The sequence below is a fragment of the Lucilia cuprina genome, chromosome 3 (assembly GCF_022045245.1).
Source record: "Lucilia cuprina isolate Lc7/37 chromosome 3, ASM2204524v1, whole genome shotgun sequence".
Lineage (NCBI taxonomy): Eukaryota > Metazoa > Arthropoda > Insecta > Diptera > Calliphoridae > Lucilia > Lucilia cuprina.
Genome location: NC_060951.1, coordinates 48,289,978 through 48,314,820, shown reverse-complemented (window position 1 = coordinate 48,314,820; position 24,843 = coordinate 48,289,978). Strand labels below are relative to the sequence as shown.

The 24,843-nt window shown below is 28.2% G+C and overlaps 1 protein-coding gene and 1 long non-coding RNA gene across 2 annotated transcripts in view; both read right to left on the bottom strand.

Moving 5' to 3' along the window:
- Window positions 1-24,843, bottom strand: part of LOC124418878 — a 668,817-nt gene that overhangs the window by 641,408 nt on the left and 2,566 nt on the right. The gene's annotated exons all lie outside the window — the stretch shown is intronic.
- On the bottom strand, window positions 9,202-11,825 carry LOC111688850 (achaete-scute complex protein T8). Its single transcript, XM_023451359.2, has one exon. The coding sequence runs from the start codon at window positions 11,546-11,548 to the stop codon at window positions 9,563-9,565; it is 1,986 nt and encodes a 661-aa protein (XP_023307127.2). The 5' UTR covers window positions 11,549-11,825; the 3' UTR covers window positions 9,202-9,562.

The window sequence follows — 24,843 nt, the reverse complement described above, 5'->3', positions numbered from 1 at the left end:
TTATACAGATATCTATCTATACAATATAAATATTCTTGATGATTTATCATATTTCATTGTCAAACAGAAAACAAAAAGATCGCAAAACTAATGTAGGTTTCCAATGACTTTGCAATTTTTATTGTCTAATACAAAATTTTATTGCTTATTATGTAAAATGATGCAATCAATTTTGTAAATTTTACCCTCAAATAAAATGCATGTAATATGGATCCACGACATGATTATCATCCCTTAAGCTCAAAAAAATGATCGATATAAAAAAATTTCGATGTCATCATATGGAGTAGTGAATTGCTAAAAACTGATATATTTTATAAATTTAATAGTAATTTCATTCGATTCATAGATGTCCCAATTTCATAATTAAAAAAAATATATGAAAATGCCACGCCCTCTCCACCTATAACGCCCATTTGTGCTTTTACCAACAAATAATAAACTTGAAATTTTACGTTTCTTTCAGAATAAAGTTATTTATGACTTTATCCATCTATCTAAATGTTTGGCAATTTTGTAGGTACACCTTTGAATTACAAGTAGAGTTTTACTGAATATGATTCACAAAAAGGCTTTCATCGCATTATTGGGGATATAAGGATTTTGAAATTTTTCGAAAATTTTCGTACTTTTTAGTTTATAACATTTTTTACTAAATTATTAGCTGGTTTGTTTAATGCTTAAAAATTAGTTTTAGTCAATAAGCCAATTACTTAAGTCAATTATAATGTAACAAAAGTATTTAAAAAAAAACGGGAATATGTACTAATACGTATCGCAGTCCCTCAAGAGTATTTGCATGTGATTCTAAGAACGTCGTTATTTCTATCCATTTATTAAATTCACTCAATACCGTCAAAAATAAATATGTTTATTCGTCATTAATAGTGACAATAATTTGGACAAGTTATTTTTAAGAAGTCCGAAATTAATTTGTACTATGTTGCAAACGTCGACTTTAGACCCTTGGCTTCAAATTTCTATAATAACAACGAAATTTAAAATAAACACTAGATCATAATATCAAAATTTCTTATGAATCAATCCATAATTTTAAAAAAGTTTAAGTAAGTCCAACCCTAATCTTCTAAATTGTTAAGCCGCACTGAATCGGAATCTCCATCAAATTTTCTTGTGAATCAATCCATAATTTTAAAAAAGTTTAAGTCCAACCCTAATCTTCTAAATTGTTAAGCCGCTCTGAATCGGAATCTCCAACACATCTGAGCTTTGAGATATCTTCACCTTAAGCTAGAAAACTAATGGTTTTTGGTATATTCATGGTATTTCTGCCCTACTAATCTACTATGTGCGTATGTTTTTATGTTCTGTAAATATTTTTTAGACCCAGGGCAAGGATTTTCATGCACTAAAAAATTAAAAATATGCGCTTATAATATGCTCTATAAAATGGGAAAATATGCACTAAATATGTAAAAAATATGCACTAAAAATATTTCTTTGTGAAGGTGCATATTAATAGATATTCATTTCTTAAGTTTTTGGCAACAAATATACAAGGACTGCTTTATGTACTATAATACCACTTTAACGGAACCATGACCTCGACAATACAACTTTAAATAGTATATATTTAATTTCTTAAAGAGAAAAGCTTGATAACAATTCTAATAAAATTTTGTGAATGACTGCACTTTTGTATAAATTATATTTCTTTGGAATTTTTTCGTTTGGTAATGTTTTTAAGTGAATTATGAACGTGAGAGAGATGTAAAAACAAAATTTCATCAAGTTATCATTTTATATGTACACACAGATGGACAGACTTTGAAATTGATACTGAACCCATACTTTAAGGATCAATATTTTGGACGTTACAATAAGCAGCACAAACTCTAAATACCTACCGCACTATTGTGGTCTTAAATATAGAAGTATTTTGTTGTTAAATCGAAATTTGTTTATATTTATTTAAAAAATTCTAAATATGTAAATACCAAATTTGTTGCAAAAATATGTAATACAGAGAAAACAAAACAATTTGTTTTAGAAAAATTAAATAACATGCAAAATATGATATAAAAATGATGAAAATATGCAAAATATATGCAATTTAATGCAAAATTCTTTGATTCGAAAAGAAAACTAGTTATTTTGAGTTATTGACTACAAACATGCATTTGCATAGAAATCCTTAATCTGTTTATAAGGAACAAAAATATGGGATCCAGACCTACATCTGAACATGTTTCAATCAACTCAAAATCACTTTCTGATTCTATTATCGATGTCAGTCCGTCGTTCGACCTTAAAGGATGATATCTAAGCAACTGCAATCATTTTGCAAACAATTCAAAAATATTTCAATATTAATCTAGAAATTCTGATTTGCATTCAGCCTAAGCCATTACAAAAATATACTCGGTGTCTGGCTTAAATATTTGTTGTCCTGCATTTTTTTCAAAATCGTATTTATAAAATCAATAATAATATTTTCTGTTGCAAATGTCTTTGTAAGAACTCAAAAAATATAATGTAAGACTACGTCTCTGTCTGTTTGATTTTTCTCATTTAATTGAAAACATATGATTGAGAAATCGAGACATATGTATGTGCATATACATATGTATGTATTCATATAAAGTGTAACACATAATATATCATACAGATCATCCACAGATCTTAAGATAATTTTGTTTTGGTATATACGATTTGGCACAGCCTAATTGTTACTTACTTATTCTAATTAAATTTGTACATTTTTATTAAATATTGTATGAACTTCTCTTTGCCACTCTGTACATCAAGTTGTTTTCTACTTTGTTTTTCTTTTACTAAAACATAAAATACGTTACAAATTTATTTAAATTAGTTTTGGGTGCACAACTTGTTTCCTCCTTAAAAAAATAAATAGAAAAACAAAACATATGAGCTTTTTTCTAAGGATATACAAGGATCTTTAGAAATGTTTTCTACACAAGAACAGTTTGTATGTATTATTAACCAGAATTATTGTAGCGTAAATTAGGTGCTATTTTTTCTAAAAGAAACTTGTTTCCCTTAAAAAACACCAAACACTATTAAAAAGAAACCCCAAAGAGTTTGTATGCAAATGAATGACTGACTGACTGTCGAAAAAGGAACGAGTAAAATTACAACCATATGACTCAAAGTCTAACTATGAACACAGAAGTAGAATATGATCATTAGTATTAGAGCAAAGAAAATAGTTCAAACAAGTTCATTTCTGAAATTTCCATATGTTCTTTAAGGTTTATATTAAATTAAAAAACAAAACCACCCTAATTAGTTTTTTTTTTTTTTTTTTCAATTAACAAAAAATGTTCTATAAGATTTTCTAAAACAATAATTTCCCGTAACTTTTCTTTTGGTTAAAGATATAAATCTTTATCAAACCCTTATATCCTGTCAAAGGAAATTAAAGAAAATTATTAAATTTGAAAATATTAAAAGAAGAACATTTCTTTAATAAAAACTTTCCTTAATTAATTGTATTGAATTAAAAGTCATTGACAATGGAAAATTTTTGCAATCAATTTTATTTGTATCACCTTAATTAAGAATTATGGTTAAAAATTTGTGCAGCCTAAAAAGAGATTTTCTTTAAGGTATTATTTAAAAATTTTGCACCTCTTTTTATAGATTGTTTTCTATTGTAAAATGTGGTTCTTAGTTGTTTTGTTCGAAAGACAATAAATTAATTGCTTAATACAATAACAAGTTACACGGTTCGTTAATATTTTGCACATAAATTTTATTTATTTCAATTGTTGTGATCTTCAAAAAATGCCAATTGCTAAATTATACAGGATAGGGCGAATCGAGAAGTAACACCACCAATATATGCGCTTAAGTAACTATTTAGATTTGGGTGTTTTCTACTACTACCATATGGTGAATAGAAGGTTATTTTGTCTATTTTGCTCAAAAATTCTCATGTTTGTTATTCTTTTAGTGCTTTTTGAAAAATCCTTGTATGGTTCGTTGATTTAGAGTGTGAGAAAATTGCTTTTATAAAAAATTTTAAATAAATTTGACCGTTATTTGTATTAGACTATTTGTTAAAGTAGCTATTATTTTATATGTTTAAATGTTAATTTAAACGAGCTTGATATGTATAATTTAGAACTAAGACTTTTAACATAGATTATGAGAATTGTTCATTTCTATTCAATATAACTTTAAGCATTCCCACAGGGTATGCCCTACGATATGAAATCCTACTTTGGAGGTAGGTCTTTGCAATATATAATTACAATATATAATATATAATTACGTCCCCTATATGGGACATCAAACGACATATGTGTAATTGTGCAATCTATTGCCGATCAAATATAGGACCAAATTCAGAAAATTAGATAGAGGAATTAGAGCTACTAAACAATGCTTATACAAAGTATGACCCATTTTTGCCAAACACAAGCCGACAAATTTTAAACACAGACACCAAAGTATTTTTTTCTTAAGGACTGAGTACGAATCTGTCCTATATGAGATGTGAGAAGTGTCTTCAGTTAACAAACAGAAGGTAAAAATCACAAAAGTGATTTTTACCTTCTGTGAAAGTGATATTTAACGATTTCTAAAGAAGCGAAAAGAATCCTATTTTTTTAATTAAAATTATATTATTTTGTACTTAAATTTTCAAATCAAATAAGTCAAATTTGTTGTATTCTCTAATTCTACAATTTTAAGAACATAAAAATTACTTCTTAAGAATGACTTTAGATGTAGTAAATTTGGAATCAAATAAAAAGAACACTGCTCCCATGACAAGCATGTGTTAAAATCATCACTTCTTCAGGTCTTTTTCAGTACTTCTATGAAGTAAATTCTACTTCTTTTTCTCTTCTTTGGAGGTTATTTTTTGGGAGTAGCTTAGGTTGTAAAAACCATGAATATGAACCATGAACTGTGAGCTGTTCTTTTTAGTTTTTAGTGTATTTCAGGATATCTGAAGCCTTTCAAACCACAAAAAAGTCTCGTAGTTACCACTTAATAACCGGAGCACAAAAATTGTATAATTGGTAAATAGTGGAAGGTATAGAAATATACAAACTCTATTGCTATACATAGTTCTGTTATTTTTAAGAAATAACGTATTTATACCCTACACCACTTTAGTGGGGAATGTGCTGATGTTTGTAACATTAAAAATTTATATTGGTCCTATACCCACCTTAAAGTATACCAATCGGCTTAGAATCATTTTTTAAGTCGATTAAGCTATGTCCGTCCGTCCGTTCGTCTGGTTGGCTGTCCATGTAATCCTTGTGCGCAAGGTACAGGCCGCAATTTTTAAGATAATTGGATGAATAATTTGGCACACACGCTTCTTTTGGACCAAGGACCTATTGAAAATGGTTAAAATCGGTTCATTATTTCAACTAGCCCTCATACAACCGTACCTCCCAAATAGGGCCTTTTGGCTTATAATTAATTTAAATGATATATTATGTTAACAAAAGTCGACAAAACTTAGTTTTATAGAACTCTAAATAACACTACCGATTTTTCTAATGAACGGGCTTCATTTGACCATATCCCCCATACAAACTAACTATCAGAAAATGACTTAAAGTTCAAAATTCACTTACAAAAACTAATAACTCTTTTAAATTCTACATAAATAATATTGAAGAAGACTTAACTCATCCTACCAACGTTTTTAAGGATAGGGCCATATTTTGCCCTACTCTCCTTTGAGCCCTCTTGTAAAAAATCTCTTTTTTTAAAGTAAAAATATTCCGACTTAAGTTAAAAAAACTAACCAAATGCTTAGCTTTTCTAAATAATCCCCATTTTTAACATACATACTGACTGGTGTAGGGTATCATACTTGTTTTCTTTGGAAATAACCATTTAATGTAGCTTTGAACTCAAAGTAATGCTTCAAATCCCGAAAAAATAAAAAATCTTGGGATACCGGTATGCATGAAAGAAACAGGTACTCGTTTATAGTTCTTAAATGTTCTAGACATACGCATATTTGTATTTATTCTTTATTTATTGAGAGAGTTGTCACGCCCTCTATTGCTAGTCCGCTCGTTTTCCATCTATATACAGAAAACTTAATATATAAACCTATTTATATCCTACACCACTATAGTGGGTCCTTAAAGTATACCGATATATTCAGAATCATTTTTTGAATAAGAATTTTAAAAATATACTCATGGTGTAGGGTATTATATGGTCTGCCATGCTATGTAACTTTGTAGAGAGTAATATTTTAAGATCAGCTGATTCTATAAATTCTCTTCCATTGTCTTAAAATCTTTGTAAACAATATTTTACCCGTGCCTATGTATTTCATAATATTATCTTTTCTTTCTTAAATTTATAACGGCTTTTTTCCATTTAAAAGATCACCTTTAAACTTCATATGTTTGAGTGAGTATTTTATCTTTTTATGATTTCACCATATGGTTCCAATAACCCAGCAAACATGTCGGAACATGTCTGCCAAACACGTATAAATGTTCATATAAATATAAACAAAAATATACACAAATATCCTTTTCATTGTTAAACTGTAAAACTTCTTGTCTACTACTTCTATAATTTAAAATTATATTTGTTTCCTTGTTTCAAAGACTTTCTTGACGCAATGACTTGGTAACGTCCTTTTTTGACATATCAAAGAATTTTGTCAAAGTTTTTGTTTGTTTTGTTTTGCATTCCTTTTAGAAAAAAAGGGTGTGTATTTTCTGCGTAATTTTTTTATATAAAATTTATTGTATAGCTTTAAAAAAAGAAATAGGGACATAATACCAGGGGTTTCATTTAATTGAAAAAATTATATTGTTTAAGTATCGAAAACAGCAGAAAATATAAAAGAAGTTTTGTGGACAATAGAATCAAATACAGGTAAATAAGTTTCTACTTGAAAAGAACTTGTCGTTTTGTATTGTTTTGCTGTAATAGTGTGTGTGTAGAAGTTCCTTTTCACATTTTTTAAGGAAACAGGCGAATTCTAAAGAAATCACTGCGTTTTATTTCTTTTATATTCAAAATTAATAACATATGATTACGAGTTTTTGAAGGGGTGTTTGTTTTTTACAAGTTTCTTTAAGGTTTAAGATTTTTTGAATCAAAATTTCAGCTTTTTTTGTCTGCATGTAAATGTATTTTATTTTGTATTGTTGCTTGGAACTGTTCAGACGACTTTAGGGTACTTTAAAGCATCAAGTTTTTATTGTTATAATGCAAAAGGTACTTTAAAACTGAAACATTTTATATAACGAAGTTGTTGCTATCAATGAAAGTTCAGACTCTATTTTATAGAAAAATATCTATGTAGTTAGTTAGTTAGTTTGAAAGGAGGATGTATACACATCAAATCCGAAGAAATACACCTAGGCCTCTATCGGGCCTGTTGTGCGCTCGGTGCCACGGGTGGGAATCGAACCCACCACCTCCGGTCTACCAGACTAGAACACTAACCACTAACCTACCGGAGGCCAAAATTTGTCCATAAAATTAAAATCTCTGGAAATTTTTTTATAAAAATAAAATTTACGAAAATTTCTAACAAGTGAAACTTTATTAAAAATTTTATATAAAAAAATAATGAAAATTTGCTATAAAAAGAAATAAAAATGCATTTCTATAAAAAATTATCAAAATTTTTCTGTAAAAAATTATAGAAAATACTCTATAAAAATAAAAAATTACGGAAATTTTTTCTAAAGACAAACTTTATTAAATCATCATTTTATATAAAAAATTAATTGAAAATCTCCTATAAAAAAATAAAAATGTTATGGAAAATATTTCATAAAAAGAAAAATTATCAAAAGTTTTTTATAAAAAGAATACATCGAAAATTTCATTTAGAAGCAAAATAATTAAAAAAAATATTAAAAATTTGTTAAAAACAAATTATGGAACATTTTCTAATGAGAAAAACTTTATTGAAAAATTTTTTATAAAAAAAAATTTATAGAAAATTTCTTATAACACGAATAATAATCGAAAATTACTTATAAAAGAACATTTTCTTTTATAAAAAATATCTTTTTTTTCTATTAAAGAAACTTTATTTAGTTTATAAAAAAATCTAAAAAAATTTAAACATTTTCTAGAAAAAAGTAAATTTATCCAAAAATGTTCTTGAACACGTAAATTTATAAACAAATAAAATTTATCAATGATTTAAAAAAGGAAAAGAAAAATAATACAATTTAAAAAAAAAAACAAGAAAATTTATAGAAAATTTGTTATAAATAGAAAAGAAAAAGTTTTTGAAAAAAGAAATATTTTTTATAAAATGAAATTTAAAAAATTTTCTATAACATAAAATTTAATAGAAACAATTATTAAAAAAATTTCTAAAAAGAGGAATTAAAGAAAATTTTGTATAAAATACTAATTTTATATTAAAAAAATTGTTATAAAATTTTCCGAATAGAAAATTTTCTGTAAAATATAAATTTTATATGAAAAAAATTATAAAGAATAAAAAAACAATTTACTTTGAAAAAAATGGTATATTTTTTTTTGAAGAAAAAATCGAAAATTTTTATTTATAAATTATGAATTTGTTAAAAATAAATTAATGTATTTTTATTGTATTCAAAAAATATGTTAATTTAAAATTTCATTAAAAAATTGCTTTCTATAGATAATTAATTAAAAATTTTATTTTTCTACAAATTTATTTTATCGCAAAATAAATATTTTTGTCAAAATTCGAAAAATATGAAACATTTCAAGATTAAATATTTTTATTTATTTTAAATCCAACATGAGTTTTTAAATACATATATATGTTTCGAACCAAATTATTCCTTTAATTTTTTGAAAATTTTAATGAATATTTTTTGTATTTTAATAAAAACAAAATTATTTTCAGTTTTGAACGTTTTTTTTTTTTGTTAATTTTTATTTAATAAAAATTGAATTGAATTAATATTTAACAATATTTTTTATTTATTACATAAACTTTTTGTATAATAAAACTAGTACTAAAAAAACTAAAAGTACTTATTTAAACAATGTCTTCCAATTTGTTAAAATAACTAAAATTATAAAAAAATATGAAACTTAAAATACATGTAATTTGGTTTGTTTGTTTTACTTTGGATTTTAATAAAAATAACTAATTTAAAAAATTATCATAGTATATTTACATACATTTTAAAAATTATATACTAAAAAGTACCAAAAGTACTTATTTGCAATAATAATAATAGAAAATAGTTTGTATACATTTTTAATGAAACCTTAAATCATCAATATAATTTAAATTAACATTTCTTTAAATGAATAGCCACTTTGACTTTATCAATTATATTCATAGCTCCAACCATTTGTATTAGAAATAAAAGTACCAATATTTGACATGGGGATTTTTTTCTTTCATTACTTAAAAGATTCGGATATTTCAGATACTTTGGAGTTGAGAAACTCTTAAAGTTTTGATCTGCTCCTTAAAATATCTCCCTTAAGATAATGCAGCATTAAATAAAATAGTACATTTTAAAGTAAAGGTACCTTATTTTAACCTTTTGAAACATTTGTTTCAAATCCAACATAGGAAACAATTAGACATTTCCTTATAGCTTTTCCTCATTTACATCATTAATGAACCACCATCCGATTTGGGAGTATGAGCATCCCACCAATCAATTGCCTCAATCATGCTTTCATCAGACAAAACATTGGTGTTGTGAGAGGCATCTAGGAGTACTTCGTTAAATTCCTTTTTCATGGTAGCAATTCCTTCATAAAATGAAGAAGAATTTTGATCATGAGGGAAGAATTGTTGCAACATATGAGAGGAGGAGGAAGACGAGGCAGTCGATGTAGTGGGTGTTTGGCGTTCTAAAGGTGGAGACATGGTAGAGTGATGATAAACCTGTAAATGTTGTTGCTGTTGTTGTGAAGGTGATGTTTGTTGATAAATATTAGAAGAGGGTTCTTCAGGATACTCCTGTTTAATCATGTGCAACATTCCTATTTGCTGGTCATTTGAGTTTGGTAGTAGAAATTGCTGTTGTTGTAGTTGATTAGCGGCACACGTTTGTCTGATGGTCTGTTGTAGCTGTTGTTGATGATGTTGATCATTAGTTGTGGCAGGTGATAATGTATGTAGTTGATGTAATACTGGACTTGTACTGGGGGATGATGTTGCCGTTAATAGTGGTATTATTTGCTGTTGTTGGTTTTGTGGCACGGGCGATAATAATAACGAAGTTGATGATGATGTTGTAGCAGTTACTGTTGATGAAGAAGAAGATGATGATGAAGATAACGTAGCAGTCCCTTCGTTTATATTTTCTCCATTAGTTACTGTAGTTGTAGTTAAGACAGGTGCTGTTGTTTCTTGTACCCTTCTTATTACCTCAGTGGAATTAATTGATGGTGGTGAAGGCGATTGTTGATCAGCTGTAGTAGTTGTTTGTTGTTGCATTATGCTTGGCGTTGACGATGATGAAGGACTTACACAATTAGTGTCAATTAATGCATTAAAATGTTCTTCATCAATAGTCGAGGATGGTGGCGAGGTGGCCGTACCTACGAATATATCTGGGGTCAAGAGTTGATAGGTATTTGTCCCTGGAATTCTTATATATTGTAGACCATTAAGTGTAGTTATATTGGGTAACATATCCATTTGTGCTGTAGGTTGTGGAGATGAGGAGGGCAATTGGGTTTGCTGTTGACTGGTGTTTGAAGAGAAAAATTCCTCATTGTCATAGTGACTTAAGGAGTCATCGAATTGTTCTTCCATGGTGGGGGAATAAGCATCAAATTCATCTTTTATTAAACTAAAACTTTCTTCACCACTAGAGGAGTTGAGTTGTCCAGAGCCTGTAGGAAAATCAAAACCCAGTAAACGCTCCAAAGATCTTATATATTCCACCGCCATTCTTAGAGTCTCAACTTTGCTAAACTTTTTGCATGAGCCTCTATTAGTGCCTTGATTTTCAAATACCTCAGCCACCTCTTCGAGTATGTGCTCCCTTAAAGCGGCAAAACCATTATTGACTTGTTTAACACGATTACGTTCGCGAGCATTGCGTCTAGCTACCGCCTGGGGCAAGGGCAAACCTTTGCGTCCAGGAGTGCCGGGTATTTTGACTTGTTGCATCAAAGCCATGGGCTGATCTTTAGTATTTGACTTCGTTATGCTAGAGTTCTCCTTTGCTGCCTTCTTGGCCAAACGTATGGCTGCTCTTTCTTCCTTGGTTAACTTGGGCTTTTTACTAGCTGAGGCTGTAGGTTTACTCTCAGTGGGTTTTTGGTTTTGTTTATTTTCCGTTAAAGGTCTCTTGCGTGGATTCATGTTTAAACTGGCCGCTCCAGATGCATTATTCACTGAGCCTATCATGCCAAAATCTTTAATTTTCCTTACAATAGCATTAGGATTACCATTGGTTATATTCAAAGAATTGCCATTATTTTCACTTAAAACATTTTGCACCGTTATCTTATTAAAAGTTTTATTTAGGGCATTATTGCCATTAATTACTCCATTGGAGCTAGAGTTTTGGTTGTTCACTTTCATATTTAATCCCGATGATAAATTGTAATTTAAAACACTTAAGGTGGACATTTGTGTTTAACTAAAGCTTTTCGAGAAAAACTTTATTTTAAATTAATTGAATTAGATTTATTATTTTTAATTTAAACTTCCGTATTCCTTTTCCCGCTTATCGTTGTTGTTTCTTGGAGTTCTAAATGTCAACTGAATTGCTGCAGCCAATGTAATGTTACAGGAATTTTCTTTTACACGAATTTTAATTGGAAAATGTAGTCGCAGTGTTTTTTTTATATTTTGGTAAGAACCAGCTGTCTGGTTGTATACTACAATGTGTGTCACGTGCCCGATGTCTCGTAATGAAATGTCATGGGGCGTCTCTTGCAACAAACGTCCTACCAACGGAAATGACTTCAGTAACTGAATGACTGACTGATGGTTGTTGCAACACGAGTTATGTGAGTACAATAAAAAATTTAAAACCTACATATACCTCGTAATGTATTGTATAATGCTGCTGCCGCAAAAGGTTGCTGCCACCTAAGTTTGAAACAACAACAATTGCCTACGAAACGCATACGTTAGCAGCATTAGAGTATAAAAACATTATATTTTATTTTCCACACATTCTCTCACAAACACCAAAAATATTCAAAACACCACTTAAAAAAAACAACAACTACAATTCTTATTGTCTCTTCTCTCCTTTACCCTACCCTACCTAAACACCTATTTATGTATGTAAGTATCTACATGTGAGTGTGTGTAAATATCCTTGCAACAAAGGTGCATACAAACATACATATATTCTCTTTTTTCTTATGTATTAGTGCTTTGTATTGGTAAAATGTGGTGACTTTTCATCCCTTAGGCTGGCTTTCGTGTCAGAGTCGTCGAGTCCTTAGTTGGGTGTTGTATACTTAATGTGATCGTTTCTCTTTTTTGTCTGGATGGGAAAACTAACATCTGATCTTTTGTTTACATTTTAAGGGTGGTTTTGTTATTCATATTGGTAGAGAAATATACGTTTTGGTCGCAATATTGTTTCGTACTTCTTTTTTTGCTTTTTAATGTGTTATAATATTGCGCCTTTTTAGGGGTTTTTGTGTTGGTTATCAAAGAGGTTTAAAATATTTGTAAGAAAAAGTGCTTAAAATGTATAAGAAACCGATAAGAATTTGGAAATTTGTTGTGATTTCACATTCTTATTGGTATTTCTTTTAGTTGTGAAATTAAAAATTCTTTAACAGTATTTAGTCAAGAACATAATAAAAAAAATTGTTCGGAACATCATAGGTGTTCAATTCTACAAAAAAAAAAAAAAACTCTTGAAGCTTTTTCCTTCATTACCTTTTATACGAGGTAATGAAAACTTCGAAACCGGCAGAGATATCCGTAGAGTGGGATTGTTAGTTTTAACATATTAAAGAGGGAATTTCTGTTGTTCCTTTGAAGTCAGACCGACAGCGGATTATCAAATTCAAACTTAAAAAGCATCATTTAGATTTATTTAACTTCTGGGAATGCATAGAGAATATACGCTACCTTTTCGGGGTTATCGTCTAAATGTAAGCTACCTTACAAACTCAATGTCTCCGTATGGTGGTCACAGTCACTTCTGAGCTTAGTGATATTAGAGATTTTAACATACTCTACTTTTAGTCTATTTGGAGCTCAGATTCATTGATTTTGGACACAACATTAAAGAGCATAAAAAAACTCTTTTGAAGCTTTTTCCTTCATTACCTTTTATACGAGGTAATGAAAACTTCGAAACCGGCAGAGATATCCGTAGAGTGGGATTGTTAGTTTTAACATATTAAAGAGTAAGCTACCTTACAAACTCATGGTCTCCGTATGGTGGTCACAGTCACTTCTGAGCTTAGTGATATTAGAGATTTTAACATACTTTATCATACCGGAGTATGACCCAGACTAATACAACACGCATTTTGGACTTCAAAATTAACAAGCACCTTATAGCTTTCCTCGTTCAAATGTAAACTGCTTTAAAAACCTGTTCTGCGTATGGATAGTAATCATAATAGAGTTTTCCGATCTTTGAAATAAGAGTACGATCCAGACTGGGATGAATGTGTCGAATTTTTAAAATAGATATAACTGTTAAGGTTATATTTCGGGGGGCTATTTGTATGGGAGCTATGCGAAAAAGTGGACCGATATTGCCTATTTTCAATACCAAACAAACCTAACCTATTAGAAAAATAAACTCTCAAGCTCTTTCCGTTTAGACTCTATCGTGCTTTTAACAGACAGACGGACATTGCTATATCGTCTTAGAATTTAATATGAACCCACAGTATGTATATACACTTTTGTGGGTCTATAATCAATATTGCGATGTGTTACAAACGGTATGACAAAACCAATATACCTTAAATCTTTTTTGATTGTGGATATAAAAAGCACCATATAGCTTTCCTTAATCTGAGAGGTATCTTCCGAATGTAAAGTGCTTTCAAAACCCATGGTCTGCATAAGGATAGTGATCATAATAGCTTTAGTGAAGGGCAGACCAGTGGCATGCTTCTGAGTACTTACCTTAACCTCGAAAATTTTTGCACACTGAACAAAGAACAGGAGGATTTTTTAGTTTAAAATCTCTGTTGCTCCTTTGAAGTCAGACACAGATCGGAAACATATAATATTATACAAACGCATTCAAAGTTCGAAGTATGAAATCAAAAATCACAATTTAGATTCTTTTAACTATTGTTAACTTGTGCTGTAGGGCGCATTCATAACATAAGAATATGTAACAATACCAAAAATCTCCAAAACGAGCACCGTATAACTTAGTTTCGTATCTATCAATATAACTTGACCCGTGATACCTTTTGGAACTAAGGATATTAAAATATTTAAACAAAATATCAGAACCCGTTATTTTATAAATATCTAAAACATTTACCATTTATTATAACCTAATGAGTCTCCATAACAGCAAACGGAAACTTTATTTTCCTAACAACTCTTCAATATGTAATTGAATAACCTTTACATCTATAACCCTCTAATGATTTATGATAAATACAGAACATTAAATAATAAAAATTCGGTTAGTATTTTGTAAACAGAAACAGCCACAATTGGAAAAATAAATATTTAAGAGTTTCAAAGCGGAAATACACTTTCATGGGTCACCATATATATATATAAACATTTATGTGTATTAAACATGTGTAAAAACGCGAATGAAACATTTTGTTAATGATCCTTAATAAGACGAAATGACAGAATTTACACTAATGACAGTTAAATTTCCAAACACTAAAAGAATACATGAATGACACAAAAACAATAATAGTTATTTAATTTTAATAAAAAGGACATTAAACATTTCTATTTTACCCCTGTTTGGTCAAACACCCAATTCTAGTTTAAAAGCGTTCATGCGTATTTTCACATACAGGACAGTTGGAAAAGTTTTTCAAACTTTGTCAGTTGTTTTATTTTGTAACATAAAATCATAATGAAGTAACACTTTTTATAACAGTAGTCGTTGGTTGGTTGATTCATTTACATGTATGAGTATTTTTTTTATTCAAATGAATTGAACGATGGGAAAATGTTGTTATGTAATCATAGTTATATTCTATTCTAGAAAAAGGATCTTCTCATGCTTTGCATGTCCTGCAATCTGACATTTATTTTACAAACATTTTATTTATGTTTCAAAGTGTTTATCATTCTCATCATCATCGTCCTGATGGAATGAGTCAGTTGTTTTTTATGCTTTGCTAGATCCACGTAATATTTTTTAAGTTTTTTTTTCATTTCTGCAGGATGATACCATACATATAGTGATCAGTTGTTGTATTCTAAGTGTGTAACTACTCTCTGCAGGATTTCTAGTTTGCTTGCTTATATTAACGTGAGAAATATTATAGCCGGTTTCATGTGTTTGTGTGTGTAATTTACGAAATATTTAAATTTTTGTTTTCTTTTTGTGTATGTTTTTAAATTTGATGGTTTTTAATCCTCTTATATTGAGTGATGCCTGGATATGTTGTGTATGAGAGATTTTGTCTGGATTTAATTTAATATCCTTTAAATGAAATGAAGAATATTTTTATTGTTATATTTTTCGAACATTATTATACAAGGACATTATGAAGGTTCATTAAATGTATTCTAACGGAAAATTTTGACACTAAAATTATTATTTATAAAGAAGCATGATATTGCCATTTTTATTCTCATATGGCTGAAGGAAAATTGTTTAAAAATCTAGTGATCTTAAGTTCTTTGGTATTATCTTGAACTTGTTTTCCGTTGATTTTATATAGAATTGCTCCTAACTGTATCAGAGACTTAATACTCCATAGACATGCCACCATACTAATCCATTTTATTCAACTCCCCACTTATCGCCAAAGAATAAAAAAAACATTACAATATAAACTGTTCTTACCGCCTAGGCATTAAGTTGTTACCTATAACTGAATAGTTAGATTAATTCTGTCTGTATTATAATGCTAGTTAAATCGTAATAAGACAGCACTTCTTAACGTCTACACTCTGAAGTTATATTCAATAGCTGCCTGTTAGAGCAGTGGGATTTCGTAACTTAATACCTGTCTTGTCTTGTGACGTAATTATACCTAACTACTGGTATCTCGGTTGTATGTAGTTCGAAATAGACAAAGTCTTTGGGTGCTGGCTACCAAATCAGTATAGTTACTCCATATTTTGATTTAGATTTGTACATTGTCAGAGTAAAAATGGATCATGATTTACTATCATTCACCTTGTTTCCCTAAAATCTTCCGAGATGTTGTCGAATCTTAAAAAAGTTATTTTATCAATTCTTTTCGATATGACGAAATAATATTAAAGAATAGAGTCCCAACTTCCACTCTTCCAAAATCAACGATACAATGGAATCACTTAATTTTAAACTTATCATTTCTAGTAGATCTAAACTTAATACCTTGAATTAAACCCAAAATACTTAAATCAAGTACGAATCAGCAAATTAAGAATGTTTTGACTTTAGCGTTATTTAACATTCTTTGGATCAAAATAATCTCAGCACGTACATGTTTTAATTTTTTCGTTATTTAAGGTCGTATTTATGTTTGATTTCTGTATGTCTGATTTTAAAATAATATAAAATCGTGCTTTAATTAATCTGGTAAGTTTTAAAGTGGCATGTATCGGAATTAATACACTTAGGATTTTATTGGGTCTTTTTTACTAGTTTTTCAGTGAAAAGTTGGCAATACTAACAAAGTTAACTGAACTTAAATCCAAAATAAAAAACATAATCATCGGTCACAGTCCGCCTAAATTTGTTCCGTGTTTAATCTAACAGGAAGTTAAGCTTAGTTTAACTGAGTAGTAAGAAATCCGCCCTTAGATCGTAATAAAATTAAGAAAAGAACATTTCTTTTACTTTCCTGGGAACTTACATTACTTACATTTTATCTCAGTAAAATATTTTCAAATTTTGGTAACGAGTATTGTAGGTAATGTAGTTATTTCATACATTACTTGGTAATGAGTTTTCGTTATCAATAACTCATAGTCAATTGTCTATACCATATATCCAATAAGGAATTAGATAGTGTTTCTAACCGTAGTCGATATTAAAAGTTTTTTTTTTTGTATGGAAACCATTCCAGATATAATAATAAAATTACTTTTTAATAGGGCATTGAGTAAGAGAAAAGACTACCGAACATAAAAAATAACTGTAAAACCAGTTTTAAATCTGGAAAAGTCGGATAATGAGATTTATTTGGTCATCGTCAAACAAATATCACTAAACTACTTACCGAGTAAGTAAAGATTTTGCTGGGATATTAACTATATCGTATGATTGTAGACATTGTAATGAAAACGGGAGAAGTTTATGATGCATACTTTTTCTAAAACAGCCCTGATGACCAACTTTTCTGAATTATCAGGGTTGTAATTCCAAAATGCCATTCGAAAATATACGATTTAAAATTTGCATGATAAATACATTATATATATTTTTTTTCAAAATCAACTTAGGGAATAACTTTAACGGAATTCAGAACATAACAAATTTCGTTCAAAAATCTTTATATGCATAACATTACCCCATTAATATAAAAGAACCCAGTTTCTTTTCTGTAGTGAAACAACAACAGATTAACATAAATCTTAGATTAATTTTCGAAAGTATAAAATATGCAGTGACATAAAAACCACATTAATTTAAATTACTAGTGCATAAGAAATTTATGCAAATCTTACGATGGGAAACAATTTAAAACTAAAGCATAAAAAAATGACACTCACAGAAGGTGAGAAATATAGAACGATCATTAACAAAAAAACAAGATCACTGTTACAGAAGACACACACAAAAAAAAATAACAACCCTTTTTTAAAAGGACAATTTAATTTTTTTTATAAAAAGACATTAAAAACTTATTCACGCCCTGAAAAAGAAATGGAAAGTAGAAAATTACTTGATAAATACAAGTAGTACATGTACAAATGCATTTGTTCATGAAATGGTAGGCAAGATTAAGCAATTTTTGGAATATAAATGAAAAATGCTAATTTATATAAAGTAATCTGTAACAGTTACAAATGGTTTCATTTTAAATTAAAACAAATTACAAAACTAGTAATTTACATATGCCAAAAACAAAAAAAAGAAAAATATCCTGTAATAATATCCATAACAAATATTACTTAATTAAATAACGAACATTTTTTCCTTTGCTATCTTCAAGAAAAATCTTTTTTCTAAATCTTAAACTGAGATTTTTTTAAATTTATCTTTAAGATATCAGGCTTAAAACTCATTAATCATTGTTGATAATGTTTATACCACGTGCTTCCTTTAACAAAGTACAATTTTCAAAACTGTTTCTATTGTTTAAAATTTTTTCTTATTTTATGAAAAACAAAAATCTTTAGCGCCAAATCAGCAGATGAAACAAATGACGTCAAATTGTCTACTTCTCTTACTGTTATTCTTTCAAGAACAATGGCCAAAAATAGTGATGGCATCAGTTTAAACTAGAGACGAGCTAACAGGAAAATAATGTTACATCTGCTGTTTTTATAAAAATGGTTTATAAAAAATTTTTTTTTCATATATTTTTAGGTAAAATTGCACAATATATTTTCTACTTTTTGTGAAAATTACATGCAAAATGCTTTCTTATAATTCAATGTCAATTTGAAGGGGTGGACAGAGACGTTGTGTCTTAAAGTGAAACAAATTGCTAAAATGATAAATGTAATTTTGTTTGTAAAAATTTGTAAAACAAATCTGTATCTTCCCTTAAATTTGTTTAAAATTTTTTAACTACATACACTGAAAATAGTCCATGCTCTATTTTACGAACAGAAATTTCGTAACTACTTTTTTAATATTCACTAAAGTTTTGTGTATAACACAGAAAAAATTATCGGTAGTTTTTTTCAATTAACATGTTTTAATTTTCTTTATTTTTTATTTAAACAAATTTTTATTTGTCTTAATTATCTCGTTTTTTGAAACTGTTTGAAACTTAAGTGTAAAATTTTGATTAAATTTTTAATTAATTCAATTAATTTTTTAATTGATTGAACAAAATTTTCTAGGCCTTCTTTTCTATTTTAAATTTATTTTTAATATATTATTTTGAATTTTTGTGCTAGCAATATTTGTAATTCTTAAATTGTCAATAAAATTGTAGGCATTTAATATTCAAGTTTCTTAACAATTTATGAAAAACTTTATATGTTAAATTGTGACAATAAAGTGATAATTTTTGTAAATGCTGAACGCATTGCTAAAGGTCTAGTATTCCTTTAACGTTGTGTGTAATCGATTTATTAATTTGATTGTTTTAATCACCTTCTTAATTGATTTTTAAAAAATTCTCTATCAAACAGTTTAATTTATTTGATTAATAAATTAATAAAATATCAATTTTATATTTATAAAATATTTAACTTATACAATTAATGAATTAATCAATGTTAAATCTTGTTTCAATTATTGACATTTATTGTTCTGATTAATTCGTTATTTGGAAAAAAATATATATTTTTATTTTTTTTTTACAAATTTGGTCATTGATATCATCATTTTGGTTATAGGTGCTAAAATTGCTTGATACAATTATTTTGATAATTAAAACTGAATTTCAGTTTTTTCTGAGAAACGACCAAATACAAAAAGACCCGTGTCTTCCAGTTTTGCGTAAGTCATGCACCAAAGATTTGAGGTTGTCATTTTTGAAAAAATGAAATAATACTATTTGATGTTAAAATCCAAAAAAATAAATTAAGTGGTAAAATTTTTGCTAGAAACATTTTCCACTTCCGTGGCGCAACTAGTTAATGCTGTCCTATCGCTTGAAAGTTATCCAGAATAAATTTTAAGAATTTTAACCTTTTCAAGCACAAAACTAAACCGCTGTGTCTTTAATTTGACGTATATCTAACATTTTTGATTAAAAATGGAAATTATGTTTTCGAATTATATCACAGGATATTATCCTTTTTAGCATGTAGTGATATTAAGTACTAAAAAATAACGAATATAATCTAGCCTGTATACAAATGCTTGACCGGAATGCCGTTTACATAATTATGGTTTTTAATGTTAAGGTTCAAGAAGAAGTCGGACGGTATATTAGACTTTGAACTAAGAAAGACGGACATTGTGACATGGGAATTTCTTTAGTTTCCTTCGGAGGTTTTAACAAATTCTGAACTCAAGTATAGGATGGCAACTATTGGTTACCATACTATACTTGAGCTCGAAATGATTCCCAAGAACTAAATGACTATTTGGAGATATACTATTAGGGCGTGAGTTCGATACCTCACGTTTTCTACCCTTTTCCCGACTATTGTAAAATTTCTTCCTTCCAGATGGAGAGGCTCTGGAAAATAAAGTGGGCTGGTCTGGTCTAATTTACATCTACCCTCTTGTAAACATATCTACAAACAAATAGTATTTAGAAGGATATTAATTAAATACGTATCTTAGACAACAGGTTCGTATGCTTCCATATGATAGTTAACCTCGTTTAGATGTCTAGATATCTTTTCCCAGTAGCCCTGTTGGCCCTGATCTAAATTGGTATCCTTTATAAAAGTTCAGACCAGCGTTCAAACCAAGTGTCTATGAATCGATGTAAACGTGGGTTTAAAACTGCAAGGTAACTGCTTTATATGATATATTTTAGGGCATATAAAAACCAATATTTTTGGGCTTTACAAAAATTTAAAAGCGCTTAATATCATCCCCATTTCAGTTTTTCCTATTTTGGATTTTCTTTATATTTTTTACAGCATTCGAGATTAATATAATATTTACATCATTTTAACGATAAATTCCGTTACACTAAAGACAATATAAAGTATTCTCTACTTAACTTCTTTTGTAAAGACAACGGACAATTTTTCTTCTTGTATTCAACTTGGCAGCAATTCTCTATACAATTTTGGTGGGTGCCATATTACGGCAAACAAACACGCTTGCAACAACCAACCGGCAGATGGAGATGAACAATAGTCTAACGCAACTCTCGGCTTTTCTAACATCTTCGATAGCACCTTTAGATAATTAATGTGTTCTTAATTCTTTTTCGTTTTATATGTCATGCTTTACAGTTATTTATGTACCAATGCCAAAGAATCGAAAATTTTGGTAAAATTATTGTCCTTTTGCCTCTTTATTGTTGCTAATAAAATTTCATTATTGACAGTTATCCTTATTATGCATTCAATTGAAAAAGAAAATCTTTTTAGAACAAAAATTCTAAAGAAAACTATTTAAAAAGAAAAGCAAAATTCAATCCCCGTTATGCTTATTATTTATGAAAAATTGTAATTCAACACGCCTTATTTTTTATAGATTTTATATATACTTTAATTTATTATCTACAAGCAAAATTTTCCTATAGAAAATAAATATAAATCATAATTCATTGAAATTTTCTATGATCTAGTTTCAAATTTCATAATTTCACTGATAGATCGAAAATACGAATAAAATACCGTTCAGCCACTTTTCGGCACTATAATCAAATGACGTGTTGAAAGTATGAAATTCAGAAAAAAAAAAGATTTAATTACAATCCTTTCTCTTTTTGTATTGTTTTGTATGTTCATATTTGCCAAAAGGGTGCTGCTGATATGTTGTAAATTATCCGTTAGTTTTGTTTTTATTTTCTCATGAATATTCATATTTTTGTTGGCGTTGTTATTGTAAGGTTCAAATAATATTGATCCTTATTTTTAAAGGATTGTTTGTAATTTGATTTGTGATAATTTGTTTTTTTATAGCGGTATTTTAATAATAAATTTGGTGGGCGTCCAGGTGTTTTCCAACTAGACTCAAGTCAATTACACGTGTAGTTTTGTTAAGCAGCTGCCATTAATTATCAATATATATGTATTTTAAAACATACATAAGTATCTACTTGTCAATAAGTATTGAAAAGGTGTTTTCGTTAATACTTAAGTATTTGAAAATTGAAACATTTAAAAAAAGGAGTGAATAGGCAGTGTTTCCTTCCGTAAGAAAATATGTTTATACATATGCAATATAATTGGATAAAAAACAATGAATTGTGTCTTTTTATATAAAAAACAAATAACAAGATGTTTTCTTTAATTTAAAAATTTTCAATTATTCATTTTCCTGTTTAATATACACCTTGAAAATTACTTTTTTATGTAATATTCTTTAAATAATTCTTAAAAATATAAAACTTTTTTCAAAACCACAGTTAAGTAAAGCCAATATGTTGGTTTTCTTAAACCAAGTACAAAATATTTGATTCAAGTACGGATCTAAAAACCCAATTTATGCTTTTTTTGGGTCAAAGTGATCGTATAACTAATATTGTAATTTTGAAAATTTTCTGTTTGAAGTTCAAATGCATACTTGATTTGAAAACGCAATAAAATTAATTTAATAATTTTAAAATGTAAATGATTGAATTAATCCAATAACGAGCTTGATTTGAGCTCGATTCGTACTTGATTTTAGAATTAAGATAATTTCAGCAAGTTGATTACAAAATAAAAAAGATAAATCTCTAATATACATGTCTCGATGTTGAAGCGTATATTAGCAACTGGTTAAGGCCAAATAGACTATACAAACGGCTAATCAAACATACATTTTTCATTCGCACATACAAACATTGCTCGTACAAACCGATTTTTTGTGGACTTTCAAAAATACAGATGTCATTATTGCTTAGAAATGTAAATTTAAAAAAAAATGGTTATGAATGAATATAAACCATACAAATGGTTTGACAAAAATTCAATATGTTTGTGTAAAAACCAAATTTTTTTATTCCAACACACACTACACAAACATTGCTCATACAATCACCGATTTTTTTCACGCTTTTGTGGACTTGCAAAGATACTGATGTAAATTTCCCTTTAAAATGTAAATTTTATAAAAAAATATTTATAAATATAAACAATACAAACGGATTGGCAAAAATTCAATATGTTTGTGTAAAAATCAAAAATTTTTGTTTTTGGATCAAACAACCAGCGAGCAAACACGAAACACTCCCATACACTACATAACAGGCTTGCACAAACGTAAAATATTGGTATGTTTGTCAAGCCGTTTGTGTAGTCTATTTGGGCCTTAAGTAACTATGTTGAAATCTAGAATAGTTAATGAAAGTCTTGGTAACAGCGTTAAGTATAACATGCATTGGTATAACAGTCGCTCTAAAAACTAGTCCTTTAAAAGCTCTAAACACTATATCACAAACCCTACCTAATAGAAGATCTATAGTAGTACCTAAAGATCTGCATCCTAGCAAAAAAAGAACTTAAAAAAAGCGAAAAAGTAGTCGAATTTACTCCATGTAAGTAATGAAAAAGACCTGAAGAAGTCATAATTTTAATACAGCCTTATCATAGGAGGGATGTTTTTTAATTTGATTCCAAATTCACTACATCTGAAGTCATTCTTAAGAAGTAATTCTAATATTCTTTCTTTGGCTATTATAAGGATCACTTCCTTGTAGTATTATGGAATACAACTAGTTTGGCTTAAATAATATTTACATTAATAAATAAATCACATGCATTTATCAATAAACTCCAAAATAAAATTGGTTTAAGTAAAACCAAAATGGATTCTTTCGCTTCTTTGGAAGCCAATAAACAAATTCACTTTGTGCTGCTTTTGAAGTGGTGTTAAATGTTATTCTTTTGGAAGTACTTCGTTTTATTTTTGCTAGGATATAATAGTTATATCTGCTTGCAGTGTATTAAGGTTTAACTCATCTGAATGTTGGAGATCAAGATCATATAGACATGCTAGAATTTTAAGGCTCAAAAACTGGAGAAGTCGGGTTACATTGAAGTTGATAGCAGTAATAACAGGACACAGGGTGCTATGCAAGTTCTATCTTTTTTCTCAAAATTGCAATCTTAAAAACTTGAGAAAAATACTTATGGCAGAAAATTTAATTTTATAATTGAATTTATTAGTTTATGTTAATTTCTTTTTAATTCCAAAAATATTTCGAAAAAGATTTATCAAAATAAGAAACATCTACTCAATTTTAATATATAGAAATTTATAGAAATTTAACCCTTTTTTATGTAAATACTTGTTGTCTCTTGACACATCTCGACTCAAATTACAATTGAGCCTTTCGGCACCTTATTTCAAAAGCAACCAAATAGTAATTTTATAAACGAAAGGATACATGACGTCCTAAAAAACCATCAATCAAATATCAAAACATTTCAAAAATTTCAGCGTAAAATCCTTGAGTGTGAGAAATACTACATTTTCGAACATGAATATGTAATGTGTAAAACCAAATCTACATAAATTTTTAATTAGTTAGAAAGGATTGTATTAAATATAAAAAAATATTTTTTTAATGGGATGTACAGAAATTTATTTTTAATTTGATAACCTTTAAGAAGTACCTAAAAGAAATATCTTTCAAAATATGTTGAATATAATTTGAATTTGAAAAAGCGAAGCTTAAGATGACATTGAAATTGTAAAAAAATATCTTAGCTTTGAATAAAAGTGTTTCTAACTAAATAATTATATTATATAAGATTACATTTCAGCAATTACAGAACTATTTCTGTGTAATGCAGCTGATATGTAGTCATGAAAACGTTTCATAACGATGAAGGTGGTCTAAATAATTGTGTAAATAAATGTTTACTTTATTATTAATAGAATACTAAAGATATTTTGAATAGACCATTATTTGCACAAATATACTCATCAACACAAAACATCAATGTCAATTTCTTATTATTGTCAAAGTCAATTGAGTTATAACTTGAGACAATGACTCGACAGGAATTTTCCATTTAGTTTTTTTTTTTTTTTTTTTGCAATGATG

Coding starts and splice junctions, on each gene's coding strand:
- LOC111688850 (XM_023451359.2), bottom strand. CDS start 11,548: ATGTCCACCTTAAGTGTTTTAAATTACAATTTATCATCGGGATTAAAT.